Source organism: Sinohyriopsis cumingii, chromosome 5 (genome assembly GCF_028554795.1).
Source record: "Sinohyriopsis cumingii isolate HCF-2022 chromosome 5, ASM2855479v2, whole genome shotgun sequence".
Lineage (NCBI taxonomy): Eukaryota > Metazoa > Mollusca > Bivalvia > Unionida > Unionidae > Sinohyriopsis > Sinohyriopsis cumingii.
In genome coordinates, this window is record NC_142965.1 from 119,353,096 (window position 1) to 119,372,172 (window position 19,077).

Sequence of the window (19,077 nt, forward strand, 5' to 3'; positions counted from 1 at the left end):
GTTCCATTGGCCTTTTGACCTAGAGAAGCCAGTCAAAATATGTATAGAACTTAACTCCAATGCAGTCAGTGGTTACCTCCCTTGATGTAGTTTGGCAGCTTCTACGTAGGACATCAGAAAGTACAAAATCATTTCAATATATAAAGCTCATTTATAATAAAAATTACATCTGTTTGAGGGACTCCGTAAAATGGTTCTGATCATAAAAATGTAAAATGATTACAACTGTCTCACAAGCTATATTCATTCTGTTTTATGTTGTTGTTGTGAGGTTAAACACCATTTTTCAGCACACGATAGGCTATGCATAAGGGCCAGTATTAATGGTGGAGGAAAACCCTGGGAAGAATCACTGACCCACGAGAAGCTACTGGCAAGCTTTCTCACATATCCACATTGGTCGAATCCTGCACTCTGTTTAATGAAATTTTACTTAAACATCAAAGCCATCAGTAATCTCAGTACAGTGTGACCCCACTATAACATGGTAGTTGGGAGCCATAGAACCTTACTGTGATATAGACCAAACAGTGTTATAAGCAACCAGATCAGTTAGCTGAAGAAAATGATGCATGTACCCCAAAAATATTTGCAGTGGGGTGGTGGGGGTGTCGGTAATAAATGCGGGCGCAAAAATACATGCTTCATTACCATCTTAAATCGATGCATATTAAATGAGAAATATACCATTAGTGAAAACAGAAGGCATATATAAATATTTTTGTTTATTCAGAGAACCACGCATTGGTACATATACATATATACTGTTTATATATACATGTCTAATGTATAGCATGAATAGAGTATCAACACCATGTACTCACCTGCGAATCTCATTACAGTAGTCCCCCTCTTATAAGGCCACCCCTATTGCAGCAGGGAAGTAACCTTATAATGAGGGTGCCTATCTAGAGGGGGATGACAAATGTGAATAGTAAATACATGAAGAAAATCACTAGTACATTCGTTTCTTCGATGACATGTTGATCTTCTTGCAATAAGTTATTCATGTTGCCAACTACAATACTGGTAAAACAATTTTTTATGCAACTAAACAAATTACCATGTGTATTTAAAGGAAGTGATCTTGTCACGTGATTCATTAGTCGCAGTCTGGTACCCTATTGTTTTTATACATTTCTTTACACTAAGTGAGAAAAGCCAAAACGGCTTCAATATGTACCATTAACATCGCGCAGATTTAGGATTTGTAATCTTGACAATTATTGTCAGTTAAGTAATAGCCACTAATTATCAAAGTGAACAAGCTCAACATCTTACTAAGGGAAGTCATAAAGGCTATCAAACCATTTTCCTGCTGACTTGTGTATTTGTACATCGATACTGCCACTTCTCAGCTGTTACTACTTGTCAATAATTGTAATCTTAACAATTATCAGAGTGACTAAAAAGGACATCTTATGATAACAGCAGTTAAAGGCTAATTGGATTACATGTACTTACCCTTTTGTATGGATTAAAATTTGAGTCTTTCTCAGCTTTATGGAATAAATGTGGACTCTCGTGAGGCGTAAATGATACAATATTAACGTTAGTGGTACATGTACTTTAGTCAACACTTCTTTCACTAATGAAATCCTGACATCGGGAAACAGAAATCGGATTACTTAACACACATTATGCGTAGCTGCCATGTGTCCCGTTTTTTCTGTATTTGTCCCATATTTTGGACCTGAATACGGGTGTATGTTTTTTAGGCAAAAAATAAGTTTTTTATTTTTAAAAAAGTATTTTAAAAATTCCTTGCAATTTTCAGTTTAGAACAGGCACTCAGTTCCATTCTGATAGAAATGTATCACATGTATATAGGAATACAGTTCTACAGTATGATTGGTTCATTCAAAATTGAGGCTACAATGCCTGTTTTTATCTGCTATATTGGATTTTGCAAACAGTTACCACTGTCACTGTATCTCATTTTCGTAATATTCAACTTCTAATCATGTTGAATAGGAAAGCAGAATATTCAGAATTTTCTCCAGGAAAGACAAGAAAACAGAACTAGAAGGACAATTGTGCCATCTTGTTTAGATTTGTGAAACCATCTAGTAAAAGAGAGAACTCTACGTTTTGCAAATTGTGTAACGTGATTTCGCTATTGGGCGCCTATGAAATAAAGAGCACGAAAAAGCTAATAAACATCAGCTTGCTGCTTCATCATACACAACTCAGAATGAACATATGATGTATATAAATACTAGAGAGAACCTTGATGTAATTTATCGAAATTCGGTTATTAAATTTCTTTTTTAAGTTAACCTTCCTCTTTCAGTTACTAGTATTTCTGGCGATTTATTTCGCACACATTTTCCAGACAGTAAAATTGCAAAGGATTACTCATGCTAGAACGAAAGCAGTTCAATAAGAAAATCACACAGAATTGAGATCATCAATGAAAGTTGATACATTCAAATTGATAATGATTGGAAAAAAATAATGTGTGGAAAAGGCTACTATAAAATGTCTGTATCTGAGTGTGTTGCACTCTTGCACCTTGTGAATGGGCACCCGAATGGAATATGGTACAACACATGCATCTTTGACATTAAATAATTATGTAAAGCACTGTCCTACTTTACTAATGGTTGTATATGTTGTAAATAGTTACGTATGCATTAAAATTTTAAAAATCAGTATTTGTTCCTGAAAATCAGTATTTTTGTCACAAGAAGTCAGTATTTTTGTATTCAGGGGTTGGCAGCTATGCATTATGAATAAAATACTGGTTCTGGATACATATTAAAATAAAATGCGGCTGCTTGTGAGGGGTACATTTTATATTATAGCACTAATATGCTGGCAGCTGGTCGCGTTAGCCGGGTGGCCTTTCATGAGGGGTACTTTTGAACACAAACTCGCCTGTGCCAACGGATTCTGGCTGTAAGGAGCGGGGAGCCACTGGTCAAGGGGGCTGTTCAAGAGGGGGACTACTGTACATACATTGAATCCACAATACAAGTAATTCCAATGAAAATATGGAGACACACATTTAAAATATTCAATAATTTTGTCACAGGTCATATAGGTCTGGGGGCCCTGAGTGGCCGAGTGGTCTAAAGCGCTGTTCGTTACGGATCACTGCCATCTCACCTCTGTCTGCAGCGGTTCGAATCTAGGATTCAGCCAATGTGGGTATGTGAGAAAGCTTGCCAGTAGCTTCTCGTGGGTTGGTGGTTCTTTCCGGTGTTTTCCCGGGTTCTTCCTCCACCATTAATACTGACCGCCGTGTATAGCCTATCGTGTGCTGAAAAATGGCATTAAACCCCACAACAACAGCAACAACATATAGGTCTGAAATCAGTGGGGAAAAAATAGCACAATCACGTAATGAATGATGAAGCACATTTACTTTTCACTACATCCCAAGTTGGTTAAAGTAAGTTTACGTTTTAAGCCGATGTTGGTAGCATTTGTAAGATTAAACTTATTTCCTGCATAAAGGAAACTTTCATGGCACAGGAAACTTTTTCCATCAGATTCCATTGCTTTTATTTATGTTTGGTATGGACTTCTTTTCAAGAAAGTTTCTTTGTTTTTATTGAAGATTGTTGTTGACTTTTTTGATGATGCATGCTTGTGTCATTGAAGTCACCACTAAAGGGGACAGCTTAGGAGAACCAAATAAATGCCTGTTTCTTATTGTGGCAGCAACATCAAATAATTGTATCGCTTGATTGAGACTGATTTTTTTCTTCCATTTACTTAGAATGTTTTCTGAACAATGACAGGGATTACTACAGAAAATGTGAGTGTTCTGAAGGATTTAATTCTGAGTGAAAAGAAGAGGAATTTTAATTATCATCCAATTATAAATGTCAGTCTATGTAAATGTATTAATCAATAGCGAGCGGCCAAAAATTCAACGAAAGATAGATTATGAGATAATGCCTTGTCCGGTTAATCTCCGCTATCAGAAATGGCAACAACAAAAAAAGTGGATATCTCACAGCATACATTACTCAGCCCAGATGTCAACATAAGCAGATTATGATATAACAATGCACTGTTAAGATGGTTTGTCAATATGGACAAAGAATTTGTTCACATAATAATTTCAGTTTGTGGCTTGCTTTCATGGGGCCTCTGAATTTCTCCACTCCAAACCAATGATTGTATATACAAGTTTAAACAGCCAATAATGTCACCAACAAAAAAATTGCCATATGGTATATTTTGCCACCAATAACAGGGAAAAAAATCACAATTTTCAACATTGGAGAAGACATGCATGATCCCTGAATCAACTTTTTACGTTATTTTTTGTACTTTTAAGAAGAAAAAAACGTTTTTCATGTATGAGAAAAATGCACATAAAATTTCAGGAGCCACGCTGTGATTCTCTTGTATAATTTGTAGGTAATCTCTTCCCCAACATGATAATAAACTTATGCATTTTTTTTCTTGTACTTTTAAGAAATCAATTTTTCTTTTCGTGTACTAGAAAATACATGTATATGAAATTTTGGTAGCCATACCAAGGCCGTGTTATATCCGAATTTGTGTTATAACAGAGCATGCTATAGCGGGGTCACGCTGTACTTTGATTTATCTTAAGGAGTACTACTCAATACCTGACCACAATAAGGTCACAAGACCTACTTTTCATGCTTGCAAGTTGAATTTTTGTAATTCATTTGTTAGACATATTGGCATGTACATATGACCTGAGGGGTTGGTTTATTTTTAGAACTATTTGATATCACAAAAAGTATTTTATGGTGACTTTTCATAAACTCCAGTCTCCAGACTAATTGGTATAAACAGCCTTTCAACTTGATGAATGGATTCATTCTAAGGACAGACCTAAAAAAATATGACCAAGTTTATGCAACATGATCTGTGCCTTACATTATTTCAGGTGTGAATGCCAATCATGCATGAAGTGCAGTGGGTTAATTAATCAGGAAAAATGTTCATCGTGCAACATATTGGTCATGGTGATCTGTATTGTACTAAATGTTCATCATGCTACAGATTGGTCATGGTGATCTGTATTATTCAAAATGTTCATCATGCTACAGATTGGTCATGGTGATCTGTATTATACAAAATGTTCATCATGCTACAGATTGGTCATGGTGATCTGTATTATACTAAATGTTCATCATGCTACAGATTGGTCATGGTGATCTGTATTATACTAAATGTTCATCATGCTACAGATTGGTCATGGTGATCTGTATTACACTAAATGTTCATCATGCTACAGATTGGTCATGGTGATCTGTATTATACTGCATCATTTGCATAAGTGCACTGGTGATTTTATTTCAGTAACATATAGTAGTAAAAACATGCTTTGCTAGTTAATTTTTTATTTATTCGGTTCTTAATCTATTTTAGTTCTTAATAATCTATTTTAGTTCTTAATAATCTGTTTTAATTCTTAATAATTCAGACAGAACGAGTGGCTGAAGTATTGGAAAAGAAGAACATTTCTGTCTGTGGTGCTCATAGTGCAACCTTTGTCAGGAGTAAAAAGTTGGCAACAGGATCCAAAGGTACAGGCATACCAAAATGTTGAATAGCTGCCAAAATGTTGATAAATTTTTTTACTTAATTATAGGTTATCATTTAAATTCCTTGTCTTATTATGACATTTAAAGTTTTCTTTTTTTTATGCTTCGCTAAAGTGAGGCTGATTATGTTGTTGCATTGTCCATCCATTAATATTTACTTGTCTGGCCTATTACTTTGTCTGAGTTAGTGAGATTTTTATCAAACTTTGCCCAAACATGAAAAAAGACTAGAAGGTATATTGGATATAATTGCATTGGCCCCAGCCTCAAGGGAAAGGTCATGGCAAAGGAAAATTTAATTCTGTGAATTGTATCTTTGTCTGGAATTTAAATTGAACCAGTGAAGATATTTCTATGAAACTTCCCTCAGTTATATATCATGACTAGATGGTGTGTCACATACTAAAGTAACACTTCTTGCATTAAGGTCATGCCAACATCAAATGTCATTCTGTGTCTTCTATCCTTGTTTAAAGTCTGTGCTGCTTATCAAAGCCACATCCTTGGGATCAGTTTCAAGGTCACTGCATACCAAATCCACATCCTTAGGATCAGTTTAAAGGTCACTGCTTATCAAAGCCACATCCTTGGGATCAGTTTCAAGGTCACTGCATACCAAATCCACATCCTTAGGATCAGTTTAAAGGTCACTGCTTATCAAAGCCACATCCTTGGGATCAGTTTCAGGGTCACTGCATACCAATGCCACATCCGCTGGATCAGTGACAAGGTCATTGCATAAGAAAAGGTAATGCTCTATCCTTTCTTGGATTATACTCTTTCAACCACAGTTGTGCTAAATCTTTGACTAGTCCATGTCATAACCATGTCCACTTCCTCAAGAGCAAATTCATAGTGATGGAAGATATAAATCTATGACTTGTCTTGTGTAGAGTATTACTTTTTAACCACTTTAGACTTTTTTTAATGATACTTAGCCAGTTATGTGTCTCATACCATAGCTATCTCTTGATCAAGATCATTGTCATAGCAACGAAAAATGTAACTCTGACATATATCCTAGACCAGCATTAACTTTTGAACCAATGAAGATATTTTAGTGGAACTTTAACCAGACAGTGAGTCACATACCACGGCTACACACTTTTCTAAAGGTAATGGACGTAGGAAGGAAAAAGATTGAATCAGTGATCTCCATTAATGTACTGGCAAAACCTGTGAATCAGTGAAAATATTTTAACGAAATTTTAGATTGTGATATAGCTTGACTTAACAAGGTCTGACATTTACGGCTATTCCAACTGTCAATAACTGTCATCCTATCAATAACTGTTGGATACCACCCCTCCCAGCTGTCTGTTTGCATCATCAACTCTCCCCTCCATACTATAGCAATATAATAATTGGCTTGAATTACTAGGTAGATTTGATGAACCTGTCTATAAGGGATAGTGACGGGGCAGAATCTTTTATTTTCCTGTACATATTGTTGCCCGTTAATGGAAGGATTATCCCATGTTGGTGAGGTTAAATTGATAATAGTCACTGACTGGCTCTTATAACAGCAACTGTCATTTCCAAGACTGGCTACTTGCACAAGACGAGAATGGTGGTTTCGAGTCAACATATTTCTGTCAGTGATATTCAGTTTCATTTCTTATTGACCTCGTCCCATTGCAGTGCTGTCAACATTTATAATTTTATGTGTTTGTAGATATTTTCACTTACAAAGATAATTTATCTTTTATGTCAAGACAAATTGGTTAATAGTATGGAATTCAAAATGGTTCTTCAAATCTTCCAACATGTGAACAGATGTATAAAATAAATGGTTTCTATGTTATAACTTTGTAAAATGCAGTTTAATTGAAAGTTAGGGGCAGATATAAATGTGTATTCTGCAGTTGCATGCTTATTTTCCTCAGTTATTCCAGAATGTGTCCCTTATAGCAAGGTTTCATTTATGTACATGTATCCTTATTGGAAGGTTTTAATACAGGTTGAGTATGAATTAGGGCATAACCGACTTTTGATCCGGAAATCGGATTCCACCGGATAGTATGAACTTCCGATTAATCGGAGTCGGAAAAGGCAGGAACGACCGATTCGGATAATAAAAATAATAAAGTTGAATTTCTATAGCACCGTGTCTAACACTGTGTGTCATTCGATAGTGCGTTAATAAAGTTAAATAAGAAGTCAGAAAAGTCCAATATGGTCAACACAACGGGGTGAAACGATAATACTTGAGTTAGACCGAAAGATTTAAATTTATTAAAATATATAATACAGTCCTACCCGTTTATGTCAACATCCTCAATAATGAAGGCATAATATTGAATACATTGACACATGCTAATGAGGTATTAAAAGAAAATGATTCCGCAAGAGGCCAACTTTATAGGACCAAACAAAAGCCTGTTTTATTTTTATTTGACCACGACATTAAAGCATGGCGGCAAGATCAACTAATTGTTGAATAAAGTACAGGATGGAACTGGCCGCTTGCCGACATAAATGATTAAGGCGGGAAAATAAAAGCCTGGCGGCAAGATCAACTAATTGTTGAACAAAGAATGGGTCAGAACTGGCAAAAAAATAAAAAATTTCATGGATTCTTTGTGGCTTTGAACTTCGTTGCATTTTGCTATAGTCCTGCCATATCTTTCCCCTTGTGGCATCGGTGTGATATGCAAAACGTGTGTAACACGGTTTAAAAAGTTAATTTGAAAAAACTTTTAATTTAGCATTTCCGATTAATTGAATTGTATCCGGAATCGGAAAAATTTCATGCCCAAAATCCGGAATCGGAAATCAGTAGAAAAATGCTAATCGGTTATGCCCTAGTATGAATCAATAGCTAATCATAAATAGAACTGAGTCAGTCTTGAGTAAGACTCAGTAGCTAATTATCAATATAATTGAGTCAGTCAAGTAGGAATCAGGTGCTAATTACAAATAGATATGAATTTAAGAGGAATCAATAGCTAGGTATAAATAGAATTGAGTAAGTCTTTATTTGGAATGACTAGCAGGGATTAGTAGAAGTCAGTAAATTTTGAGTAAAAATCACTAATCCAGATTAATGGGAGATAGATAGATTTAACATTTTAAGATGACAAATGCATCTGTACTGCATTGCAGAAGATTACCTTCGTTATGCCCATGGGATGATATCGGACTATTTGCCACAAGATTTGAGTTCTGATCTTAGACAATACGTTGGGTAAGTGGATCAAATATTGTACCAAGTTTTTGTTGTATAATGAAGCATGCATGTCTGAAAATTTCTGTATTTCAAAAGGTGTCAAACTTTATAGTAGTCATGCCTAAGATAAAATATCCAGCATTTGGGTTCCATTTCCTTGTCATTATATAATCAAATAAAGCCAAATAAAGCATTAAAAGAGCTCTTAAAACCAACCAATCAACCAACCAACCAACAAGCCAACCAATCCACTTAGCAGATTTGGTCAAATTTAGTCATGATATGTTTGACTTAAAGAAATAGCATATTTGACTGGCATATAATAAGAAAAATGTTGAATGTGTTCTCATTGTGTAGGACAGATAATAAATTGACTAATAAATAAATTTTTTTGGAAAAACCTATTGCTTACAGATTTTTTCAGAAGAAAAAGACTACACATTTTGGATTACCACATTTGAAATTTTGCCATGTACAGTTATTGAAATGCTTACCATCTACAGTCTTTGAGAGGTTTAGCGGCAATCTCCAGTTATTATGTACATTTGAGCGAGTGATGTATGTAAGGTGTCGTTTGCATTTGAAACATGCACAGTGGAGAGAATGTTGCGTTGATGTAATGTGGCTGATATTTCTTTAATACTGTACTTATGGAAATTGTACATAACCTAAGCACACTGTTAGCTAAAATGACTGCTCCCTTGTGCTTAAAAAAAAATCAGCCTGAATTAGTCTAAAGTATACTATCTTTAGCACCTATTAAAATAGGGAAAATGAATTTTGCCCAACTAGATAATACCATCTTCTGAAAGTGCAATGGATGAATTACCAAATATATAAAATGTTAAAAAAGTTATCAGCTCTATTTTAGACAATTTACCTCTGAAGTTCAGGAAGTGAAAATGAGCAAGTGGAGCTAGCAGTTTTTTTTAGTAAGACCAAGCTGTATACTCTATAACTCATATTACACCCATCAGTCATATACGAAAATAAAGGGAATTAAACGTTCTTTGAACAATACCTAAGATATACAAGGTCTTTGTTAAATAGCCAGTATAACTAGTGAGGAAACTAGAGAAATTCTTTTTCTTTAAAATTTTAACCCTGTGCAAAATATGAAACTGTAGAGCGCCACCTTAACCACCTGCTGTCATTGAGATGCTTGACAATCTAGTCATTGAGATGCTTAACCATTTGCGGTCATTGATATGCTTAACCATTTACGGTCATTGAGATGCTTAACCATTTATGGTCATTGAGATGCTTAACAATCTACAGTCATTGAGATGCTTAACCATTTACGGTCATTGAGATGCTTGACAATCTACAGTCATTGAGATGCTTAACCATTTACGGTCATTGAGATGCTTTACCATTTTCATCTAGTCATTGAAATGCTTAACCTATCATGAAATTCAAATAAAGATAATTAAAGACTTTTAAGTTGATCAAATAGACCCCTGTAGTCTACATTGCTTCTGTAGTGCATGTTATGCTTAGTACCAGTTGTTTATTTTTAAAAGTATTATGGGTAGATTTTGATTTATTTATCTTGTTTTTCCAGATCACATTTGAGTTATTTGTCTATTGCTACTTTATTTCCTTTGTTCCATGTGCTCATGAGACTTTTTTCATATATATAAATGATCCTACGAAGTGATGTAATTCATATAAATAGACTTGATTGCCTGGTGAATATTTATAAATCTATTAAGCCCATAGTCATCTTGTATTTGCATAATCATCATATACTCATGAAATTCAGTCATCTTGTATTTGCATAATCATCGTATACTCATGAAATTCAGTCATCTTGTATTTGCATAATTGATCATCATATACTCATAAAATACAGTCATCTTGTAATTGCATAATCATCATATACTCATGAAATTCATAGTCATCTTGTAATTGCATAATCATCATATGCTCATGAAATTCAGTCATCTTGTATTTGCATAATTAATCATCATATACTCATGAAATTCATAGTCATCTTGTATTTGCATAATCATTGTATGCTCATGAAATTCAGTCATCTTGTATTTGTATAATCATTGTATACTCATGAAATTCAGTCATCTTGTATTTGCATAATCATCATATACTCATGAAAATTCAGTCATCTTGTATTTGCATAATCATCATATACTCATGAAATTCAGTCATCTTGTATTTGCATAATCATCATATACTCATGAAATTCAGTCATCTTGTATTTGCATAATTAATCATCATATACTCATGAAATTCAGTCATCTTGTAATTGCATAATCATCATATGCTCATGAAATTCATAGTCATCTTGTAATTGCATAATCATCATATACTCATGAAATTCAGTCATCTTGTATTTGCATAATTATCATATACTCATAAAATTCTTAGTCATCTTGTATTTGCATAATCATCGTATGCTCATGAAATTCAGTCATCTTGTATTTGTATAATCATTGTATACTCATGAAATTCAGTCATCTTGTATTTGCATAATCATCATATGCTCATGAAATTCAGTCATCTTGTATTTGCATAATCATCGTATGCTCATGAAATAAGATAGTATAGGTTAAAATCCTGAAGAAATATTCATCTATCCATATTAGTTTGGTTTGTTGGCTTAACACAAGTTGTAATTTCAATACTGTTCATTTCACTGTTGAATTTTACAAGCTGCTTGTTTTGGTATCTCCCTTTAAATACAATTGGTCTATTTGTCATGCTGCATCTTTTCTTTTCTGAATCAATCCAAGCCTATTAATTGCTTTAAATCCTGAAATTGGTTTGGGCGATAAAAAAAACTTTGTTGGGTGGTAACCCTACACCCCGCCCCCCGTTCTATGATGGTAATCAGACCTATTAATTGTTATTCAGGCATTTCCACCCCACCCCATCTCTCTCTCTTTCACACACAAACATGTATGAGAAGAAAAAGGTGACAGTTCATCAACTTTTAAACTTTTTTTGAATTTCATATTCTTTGACAAACTATCCCTGTTATCATATACTGAATTTGTAGCCATTAGTGGTGTACTGCTTTGAAATGTCGTTCTGCTTCCCAAGTAATATTAGCATGGTTACATTAGCCAGGTAAACATGTAAATACTTAACGTCACTAAAATAAAAAAAAAACAAGCTATCGCTGTGCTATTTTCACAAATATTCTGTGACTTTTGGGGTCATTTTAGATTGGCATTCAAAAGTTCTGCAGCGGTGCCGAAACCAGGAGGTGTACTTATTTAGTGAAAATCTTTCAGTGTACATGTGACATGATGTAAACAAAGATACTCGGTCGGAGTGATGATTCATGTCATGTTAATTTTGCTCTTGTAAAACGTTTACCACATTAAAATGCATTTAGTATTTAAATCTTAAAGGTAAAAAGTGTAATTAATGATGACTTTCAGCAAAATGAATGCAATAATGCACAAAGTTTCAGTATTGAGTTAGTGCTGAAGAAGAGAGGGGTTCTTGTTAATATCGGTGCAATTCGTGGTAATGCTAAAATGTTTTTCTTTGTCCTAGTAAGTTATATATATATATATATATATATATATATATATATATATATATATATATATATATATATATATATATATTTAATTTAGAAATAAGAAGCAGACAGATAAAAATTAAGTATATCTATTTGATTTCTCAAGCAATTTGTATCATTCCAATTTAAAACAATTATATCTATTCATTAAATGGATTGGTCACTTAAAAATGGCAAAGTTGACCTTTTTTGTTGTTTCTTTTTAATGTTATGATCAATAGAATATGCTGATAATTGGAAAAAAGTTATCAAGGTGTTGCAAAAACCCGTAGTATATGTCATGTTTTTATGCTCCAGCTTTAATAGAAGATGAAAAATTTCTTTTTTAAAATAAGGGTGTCCTTGTATAGTGTTGCAAGACTTGCATGCAGGGTAGTTTTATTTGTCATACATGTCATAGTAGACAAAACAGCATTACTTTCATTTGTAATTTATATTTTTGTAAATTTTTATAATTATTATAGTTCATAATCAAACATTTGTCATTAAGCTTTTTTGGTATCATACATGATACTATGTTGCAGGATACCATCTGCTCCAGAAAAAAGACAGAGTGAAGCAGAGAATCCACCATCTAAAGTAAGTTTAATTATTTTTTGTTTGAGTTACATTTTTCCTATGTTAGATAAGCAAATTGAAGGTGACAAATTACATTTAAAAGATTTGTATGACAGTTGTTATGTATGCGGCATGGGAAAATGGAAAGCATGGAGAAAAAGGGGGTCAGAACAACGGTGTAATCTCGCAAAATGTTGGATCAAAATGTTTTTGGAAGTCACTTAAACCCACCAGGACCATATTAAGTATTTAGAACCATATGAAGATATTTTGAAAACCTGTTTGTAAAGAAAGAAGATATCTTGTGGATTTATATGCAATGGTTTGACTGGCAGCAGTTCTGCATTCAGTTTATTGCATAGCACACTGTTGTGTCAATGGAACCAAGAGGTGTCTTTCAGTTTATGCATTGTTCAAAATACAGACACAACACTTCAAATTGAATTGGGTTTAATTAAGATAGACAATTTTCCCTTTAAATATAAAGTTTTAAAATTTTAATATTGAATTTTGACCTGTGCATTACATTGTATTTTGTTCTCTTTGAACAATATTTTCTAAATATGAAGATTTGGCACTGCCAGTTCTCATGAAGTGAAGTGTTATCTGACTCACCTGTGTATAAAATACTGAACATTCATGCATGTTCTGCTAGGTATGACTTTCATCATAACAAATAGAGATACCAAATCTAAAAGGTATGTATTAATGACAAATAGGGATACCAAATCTAATAGGTATGTATTAATGACAAATAGGAATACCAAATCTAACAGGTATGTATTAACGACAAATAGGGATATCAAATCTAGTAGGTATGCATTAATGACAAATAGGGATACCAAATCTAGTAGGTATGTATTAATGACAAATAGGGACACCAGATCTAACAGGTATGTATTAATGACAAATAGGGATACCAAATCCAGTAGGTATGCATTAATGACAAATAGGGATACCAAATCTAATAGGTATGTATTAATGACAAATAGGGATACCAAATCTAGTAGATATATACTAATGACAAATATGGATACCAAATCTAGTAGGTATGACTGTCTACATGATAAATAGGGATACTAAATTTAGCAGGTATGACTTAACGACAATTCAGGATACCAAATCTAGTAGGTATGACTTCTTTCGTGACAAATAAGGATACAAAATCTTGACAAATAGGGATACAAAATCAAATAGGTATGACTTCATGATAAACAGGGATGCCAAATCTAATAAGTATGACTTCCATGATAAATAGGGATACTAAATCTAATAAGTATGATTTCGTGATAAATAGGGATACCAGATCTAATAAGTATGTGTTCATGATAAATAGGGATACCAAATCAAGTAGTTATGACTTGTTTCATGTTGAATAGGGATACCAAAACAATTAGGTAATGATTTTTTTCATGACAAATTGGGATACCAAAAACTAGTAGGTATGACTTTCTTTGTAAATTGAATACCAATTCTAGTGGGTTTGACTCATGACAGATAGTGATACCAGATCTAGTAATAACTTTCTTCATGACAAATAGGGATACCAATCTTTTTTAATATTGAGAATTTTCAGTGATAATAAAAAGATTTGATGAATTGGGTTGAATCAGATTCTTAGATTTATTAAAACTTATACATGAAAAGAGAAATGTTCAATTTAATGTGACAAATCAGCTGAGTTGTCTCCCTTAAGATGATTCTTCCCCTGCAAAATTTAAAGGACCTAATGGTTTTATCAACACAAAAATGTGCTATGCAAGAGTCATTTGTGGTCATGAATTTGGCCTAGATAGTCAAAAGTTAGGTACTTTCCCAAAATGGTCATTAGATTTGTTTTTAAAAAATGTTGACACTGAATTCATTTTCTGTACACCAGTTGCAGTTAACCAGTTTATTATGGATATTTTTTTAATTATGTAGTCTTGACAAATATTTGTTTGTGCATAACATAAGGCTGCAATGTTTACCAAAATCTCAAAATGTGTACAGGGTACACAGTACAGTAAAACCTGTTAAGAGAGACTGCCTCTTCTGCCAACAAAAAACAGTCTCTCAAGACGGGTCATCTCTCATAGCAGATTTGTACAAAAAGACCAGTTTCCATGGTCCAGTTTCAGAACAATTTCAAGAAAAATAACCACAATCACTGTACATATATTCTGTTCTTTATTAATAGTTCTTGCTAAAATATTGTATGCATTCATCTAAAAACAATATAATATAGCAACAAAGATATACTTCTATCATTAAACATGAAATCACATTTACCATTGAAGATTGCATATTTTAGCATAATAAATCATATCTGAATTACTTGTTTTCCTTTATAACAACCTGAATTTGTTTTACTGACTTTGAAACTGCCTTTTTTTTGAGTGGTTTGCTTTTTTCACTTCTTTTAATTACAATAATTATATTCTCCAGCCTTAAAATTTGTCTCTTTTTAGTTGTAGGTTTGTCCATTGTTATTAAGATTCAGGGTGTTAAAATTGTTAGTGCTCAATCATAATATTGAACGCAAAAATGGTTTTGACTGAGCTGTGGGAAAATATGACAAATCTATACATGTGCATTGCATATCTAACAATTAATGAAATAAAAAGAAACAATTATCTCATCCAGAAACAGAACCATTTTTACCCAGAGACAAATGTCAATGGCTTCACTCAGTGCTGACATACAGTGATTAATTCTAAAAGCAAAGTGTATAACCTGGTCACACCAGCTTTAATAGACAACAGCTTTGTGATTGCGATGTAATTACTTAACTTCGGTGGGAAATAAAACAAACATCACAAGTCTTGAACACTATCAGTCGAATCCCGCAAATGATTCTCTCTTGCTGGTTTAATAGACAATGCCCATGTTCATCCCTGGCAATACGGAATAACTCTATACACAAACAATATATGCAACTACTAACTTTGGCACTACAGCGGCAATTCGGGACATGCACATTAGTCTGGTTTACAGACTGTAGCATCTATCACCGGTAGCAACAGTCCTTTTTTTAAATATTCCTTTTATGTTTGTTTTTTATCAGAACAATCATTACTAATCAAGCGGTCTTTGTAACAATGGATTACACATATGTCACTGGTATCTGTCTGTTCTCGCGATACAGTCAGTGATATGGATGCTGGGTCCTGCAGTAACTTAGTAAGGCTGGGAAGCAGGCTAAGTACAGGAATAATTAGTCTGGTTTCCTGCTTTTTATGCCCCTGTGTTGCTCACCCTTATACGTATAGCAGCGAATAGCGCAGGTAGCATACGAAGCAGGGAACCAGACTTGGAAATAATCTACATATACTTTAGTCTGGTTTATGACAGAAGCTGTAAAACACTATATACATAGCTAAAAGAAATTCAGACATTGGTAGCCAGCCTTTTTTTAAACATTTTTTAAAATTTAGAATGGTATGAGCTGTTGTTTTTAGGAGAGTAAATAAAGGTCGGTGGAGTTTATCCTCGTTTTTGCGATGCGGTCGTATGTAGCAGTGTCAGAATGCATATTTTGCCAAGACTACGCAGTTGCTGGTCCCATTCACTCATAATAGCATTCATATAATAAATCAATCCGTGCATTACGATTGTGCTGTTTCATTGAACCAAATTAAAACTCAACCTATAGCCAGATCTGTGCATTAGGCTTACAGCTGATATTTGTTTGTGTAGCCATTAATGATGTGTATGCATGTCATACCTTGCTCAACTTGTGGTAATTTGTTGTACATCTTTTACTTCTTATTATGATTGGATTCATTTTGTTAGATATCTTTGTGGCATAAAATCTTTCCATTTACGTAAACATTTTTATGTTCTTAGTGTATTGTTCATATTGTTACATACACTAATATCTGTCTGATCTAATCTAATCTGTCTATCCATCTATCTATCTGTCTGTCTATCTGTCTAATCTAATCTGTCTGTCTATTCATCTATCTGTCTGTCAATCTATCTATCTATTTAATCTAATCTAATCTATCACATCTATATATATATATATATATATATATATATATATATATATATATATATGAAGAAACAAAATCACTGGTGCAACCAGATGTAATACCTGACTAATATAGCAATGCTTTTGTCGGATCTACAACAACTAAGAACTTGCATTGGCTTAAAACTTGAAATGATTTTTATTTTTAAAAAAGTTACATTTTTTTTGTTAATGACCATGTTTTATTTTAAAAGTAAATAACACAGTTTAAAGAACTTGTTAGCATTAGTAATGATAATGTAACTGGTAAATTAACCTAATGTAAATGTATATGTTGTGCTGTGAACAGTGCAAGCAATTCTCAGTAACTTCTGCTTTTTCACCATGATGCCACATTTTAATTTAATTGTAACAGGTGGTCCCTGCATCACTAACAGCCATGTAAATGTTTATTTACGTAGTTATGTGATTTTGTCAATGTTTGCAGACAGTAATCTAAGCTAGGTCATTTATTCTTGTAAACACTGCAGCCTTACATGTGGAGTACTGGTTCTTTTGACAGAAAGTGAAGTTAGAAGATATAACTCCCACAGAGGATTATAGTAAAATGGGGGAACAATTCCAGGAGGACAAAGCCAAGTCAAAGGTAAATATTATCCATGAATTATTTCCTAGACCCATCCCATAGCTTACATTAACTTTGTTGATATAACTGTAGAGCGTGTATATGACTTGATAAATTTTGTGTTTATGGTGGTTGTTACTACTGTTACTGTATTAGTGACCAATGTGGGTAAGTGAGAATGCTTGCCAGTAGCTTCTCGTGGGTCAGTGGTTCTTTCTGGGGTTTTCCCGGGTTCTTCCTCCACCATTAATACTGACCACCATGTATAGCCTATCGTGTGCTGAAAAATGATACTAAACCCTACAACAACAATAACAACAACATTACTGTATTGGCCTTAGTATCGAAGGAAATTTTCAGAATTTCAGTCTTTTCTTTGCAAAGGCTTCATTTGCAGTCATGAAACTTGATGGATTGATTCATGTTAAGAACAATTACCCACTGTTTGCAAAACAGTTATTGCGACCTAGATAAAATGTAAGTAACTTTGTTAAGTATTTGCATTTATGCCCATTTGTTTGAGTCTGTTTACACAATTACAAATACAGCAGGACTTTGAAAACTCAGGATAATCTGGACCTGATTTGGAGTTCAGATTTCAGTTGTTTCGAGTTATCCAAGACAAGAGTTTGCTTTATGTTGCAAATAAAACATTTGAGTTATGCAGTGTCTTCAGATGATTGATGTTTGAGTCTTTCAAGTTTTGTCATGTCTATAGATGATTGATGTTTAGGTTATTCAGGTTATGCCATGTCTTCAGATGATTGAAACCGCTCCCGTGACCTAGTGGTTAGAGCATCTGTCTTGGATGCGGGAGGTCATGGGTTTGAACCCAGGCCAAGTCATACCAAAGACTTCTAACAATGGTACTAACAGCTGACTTGCTAGGTGCTCAGCATTAACAGGTTAGTGTTAGGACTGGTCAGCCCGGTGTCAGGATAATATGACTAGGTGGGACTTCATGCTTCACATTTGCAGCTTGATGCCCCAGTGCTAGACATCACTATAAACTGCTACACTGCAGACATCATGGTGATATGACTGAAAAATTGTTATAGCTACGTTAAAATTTAAAATCACACAAACTCACAGATGATCAGTGTTTGTAGTTTGAGCTATGCTATGGATGATTGATGTTTGTCTTTCAAGTTATGCTGTGTCTTCAGATGATCGATGTTCAAGTCATTTGAACTATGTCATGTCTTCAGATGATTGATGTTTGGGTCCATCAAGTTATGCAATGTCTTCAGATGATTAATGTTTGAATAATTTGAGTGATGCCATGATGTCAGATGATTGATGTTTGAGTCTTTCAGGTTATGCCACATCTTCATTTGGTCCATATTTGAGTTATGCAGTGACTTCAAATGCTAAATGTTCGAGTCATTTGAGTATGCCATGTCTTCAGATGACTGATTTTTGAGACATTCAGGTTATGCCACATCTTAGGATGATTAATGTACAAGTCATTCAAGTTATGCCACAACTTCAAATGAATGATGTTTGAGTCATTCAGGTTATGCCATATCTTCAGATGATTTATTTCCCAATTATTTGACTTATGCCATGTCTTCAGGTGACTAATGTTTGCATCATTTGAGTTATGCCATGTCCTTAAGAAAAATTATGTTGCTATTGTATGGTGTAAAGAATGTCATTGCCACTCATACCTTGTGC

At 33.9% G+C, this 19,077-nt stretch overlaps 1 protein-coding gene across 1 annotated transcript in view; it reads left to right on the plus strand.

The window, feature by feature from the left end:
* Positions 1 to 19,077, plus strand: part of LOC149800064 (ribonuclease H2 subunit B-like) — a 57,642-nt gene that overhangs the window by 28,895 nt on the left and 9,670 nt on the right. The window contains exons 7-10 of the mRNA XM_089959616.1: positions 5,420 to 5,522; positions 8,646 to 8,727; positions 12,787 to 12,841; positions 17,338 to 17,421. Coding sequence (XP_089815742.1) covers positions 5,420 to 5,522; positions 8,646 to 8,727; positions 12,787 to 12,841; positions 17,338 to 17,421 — 324 coding nt within the window. The remainder of the gene's footprint in view (positions 1 to 5,419; positions 5,523 to 8,645; positions 8,728 to 12,786; positions 12,842 to 17,337; positions 17,422 to 19,077) is intronic.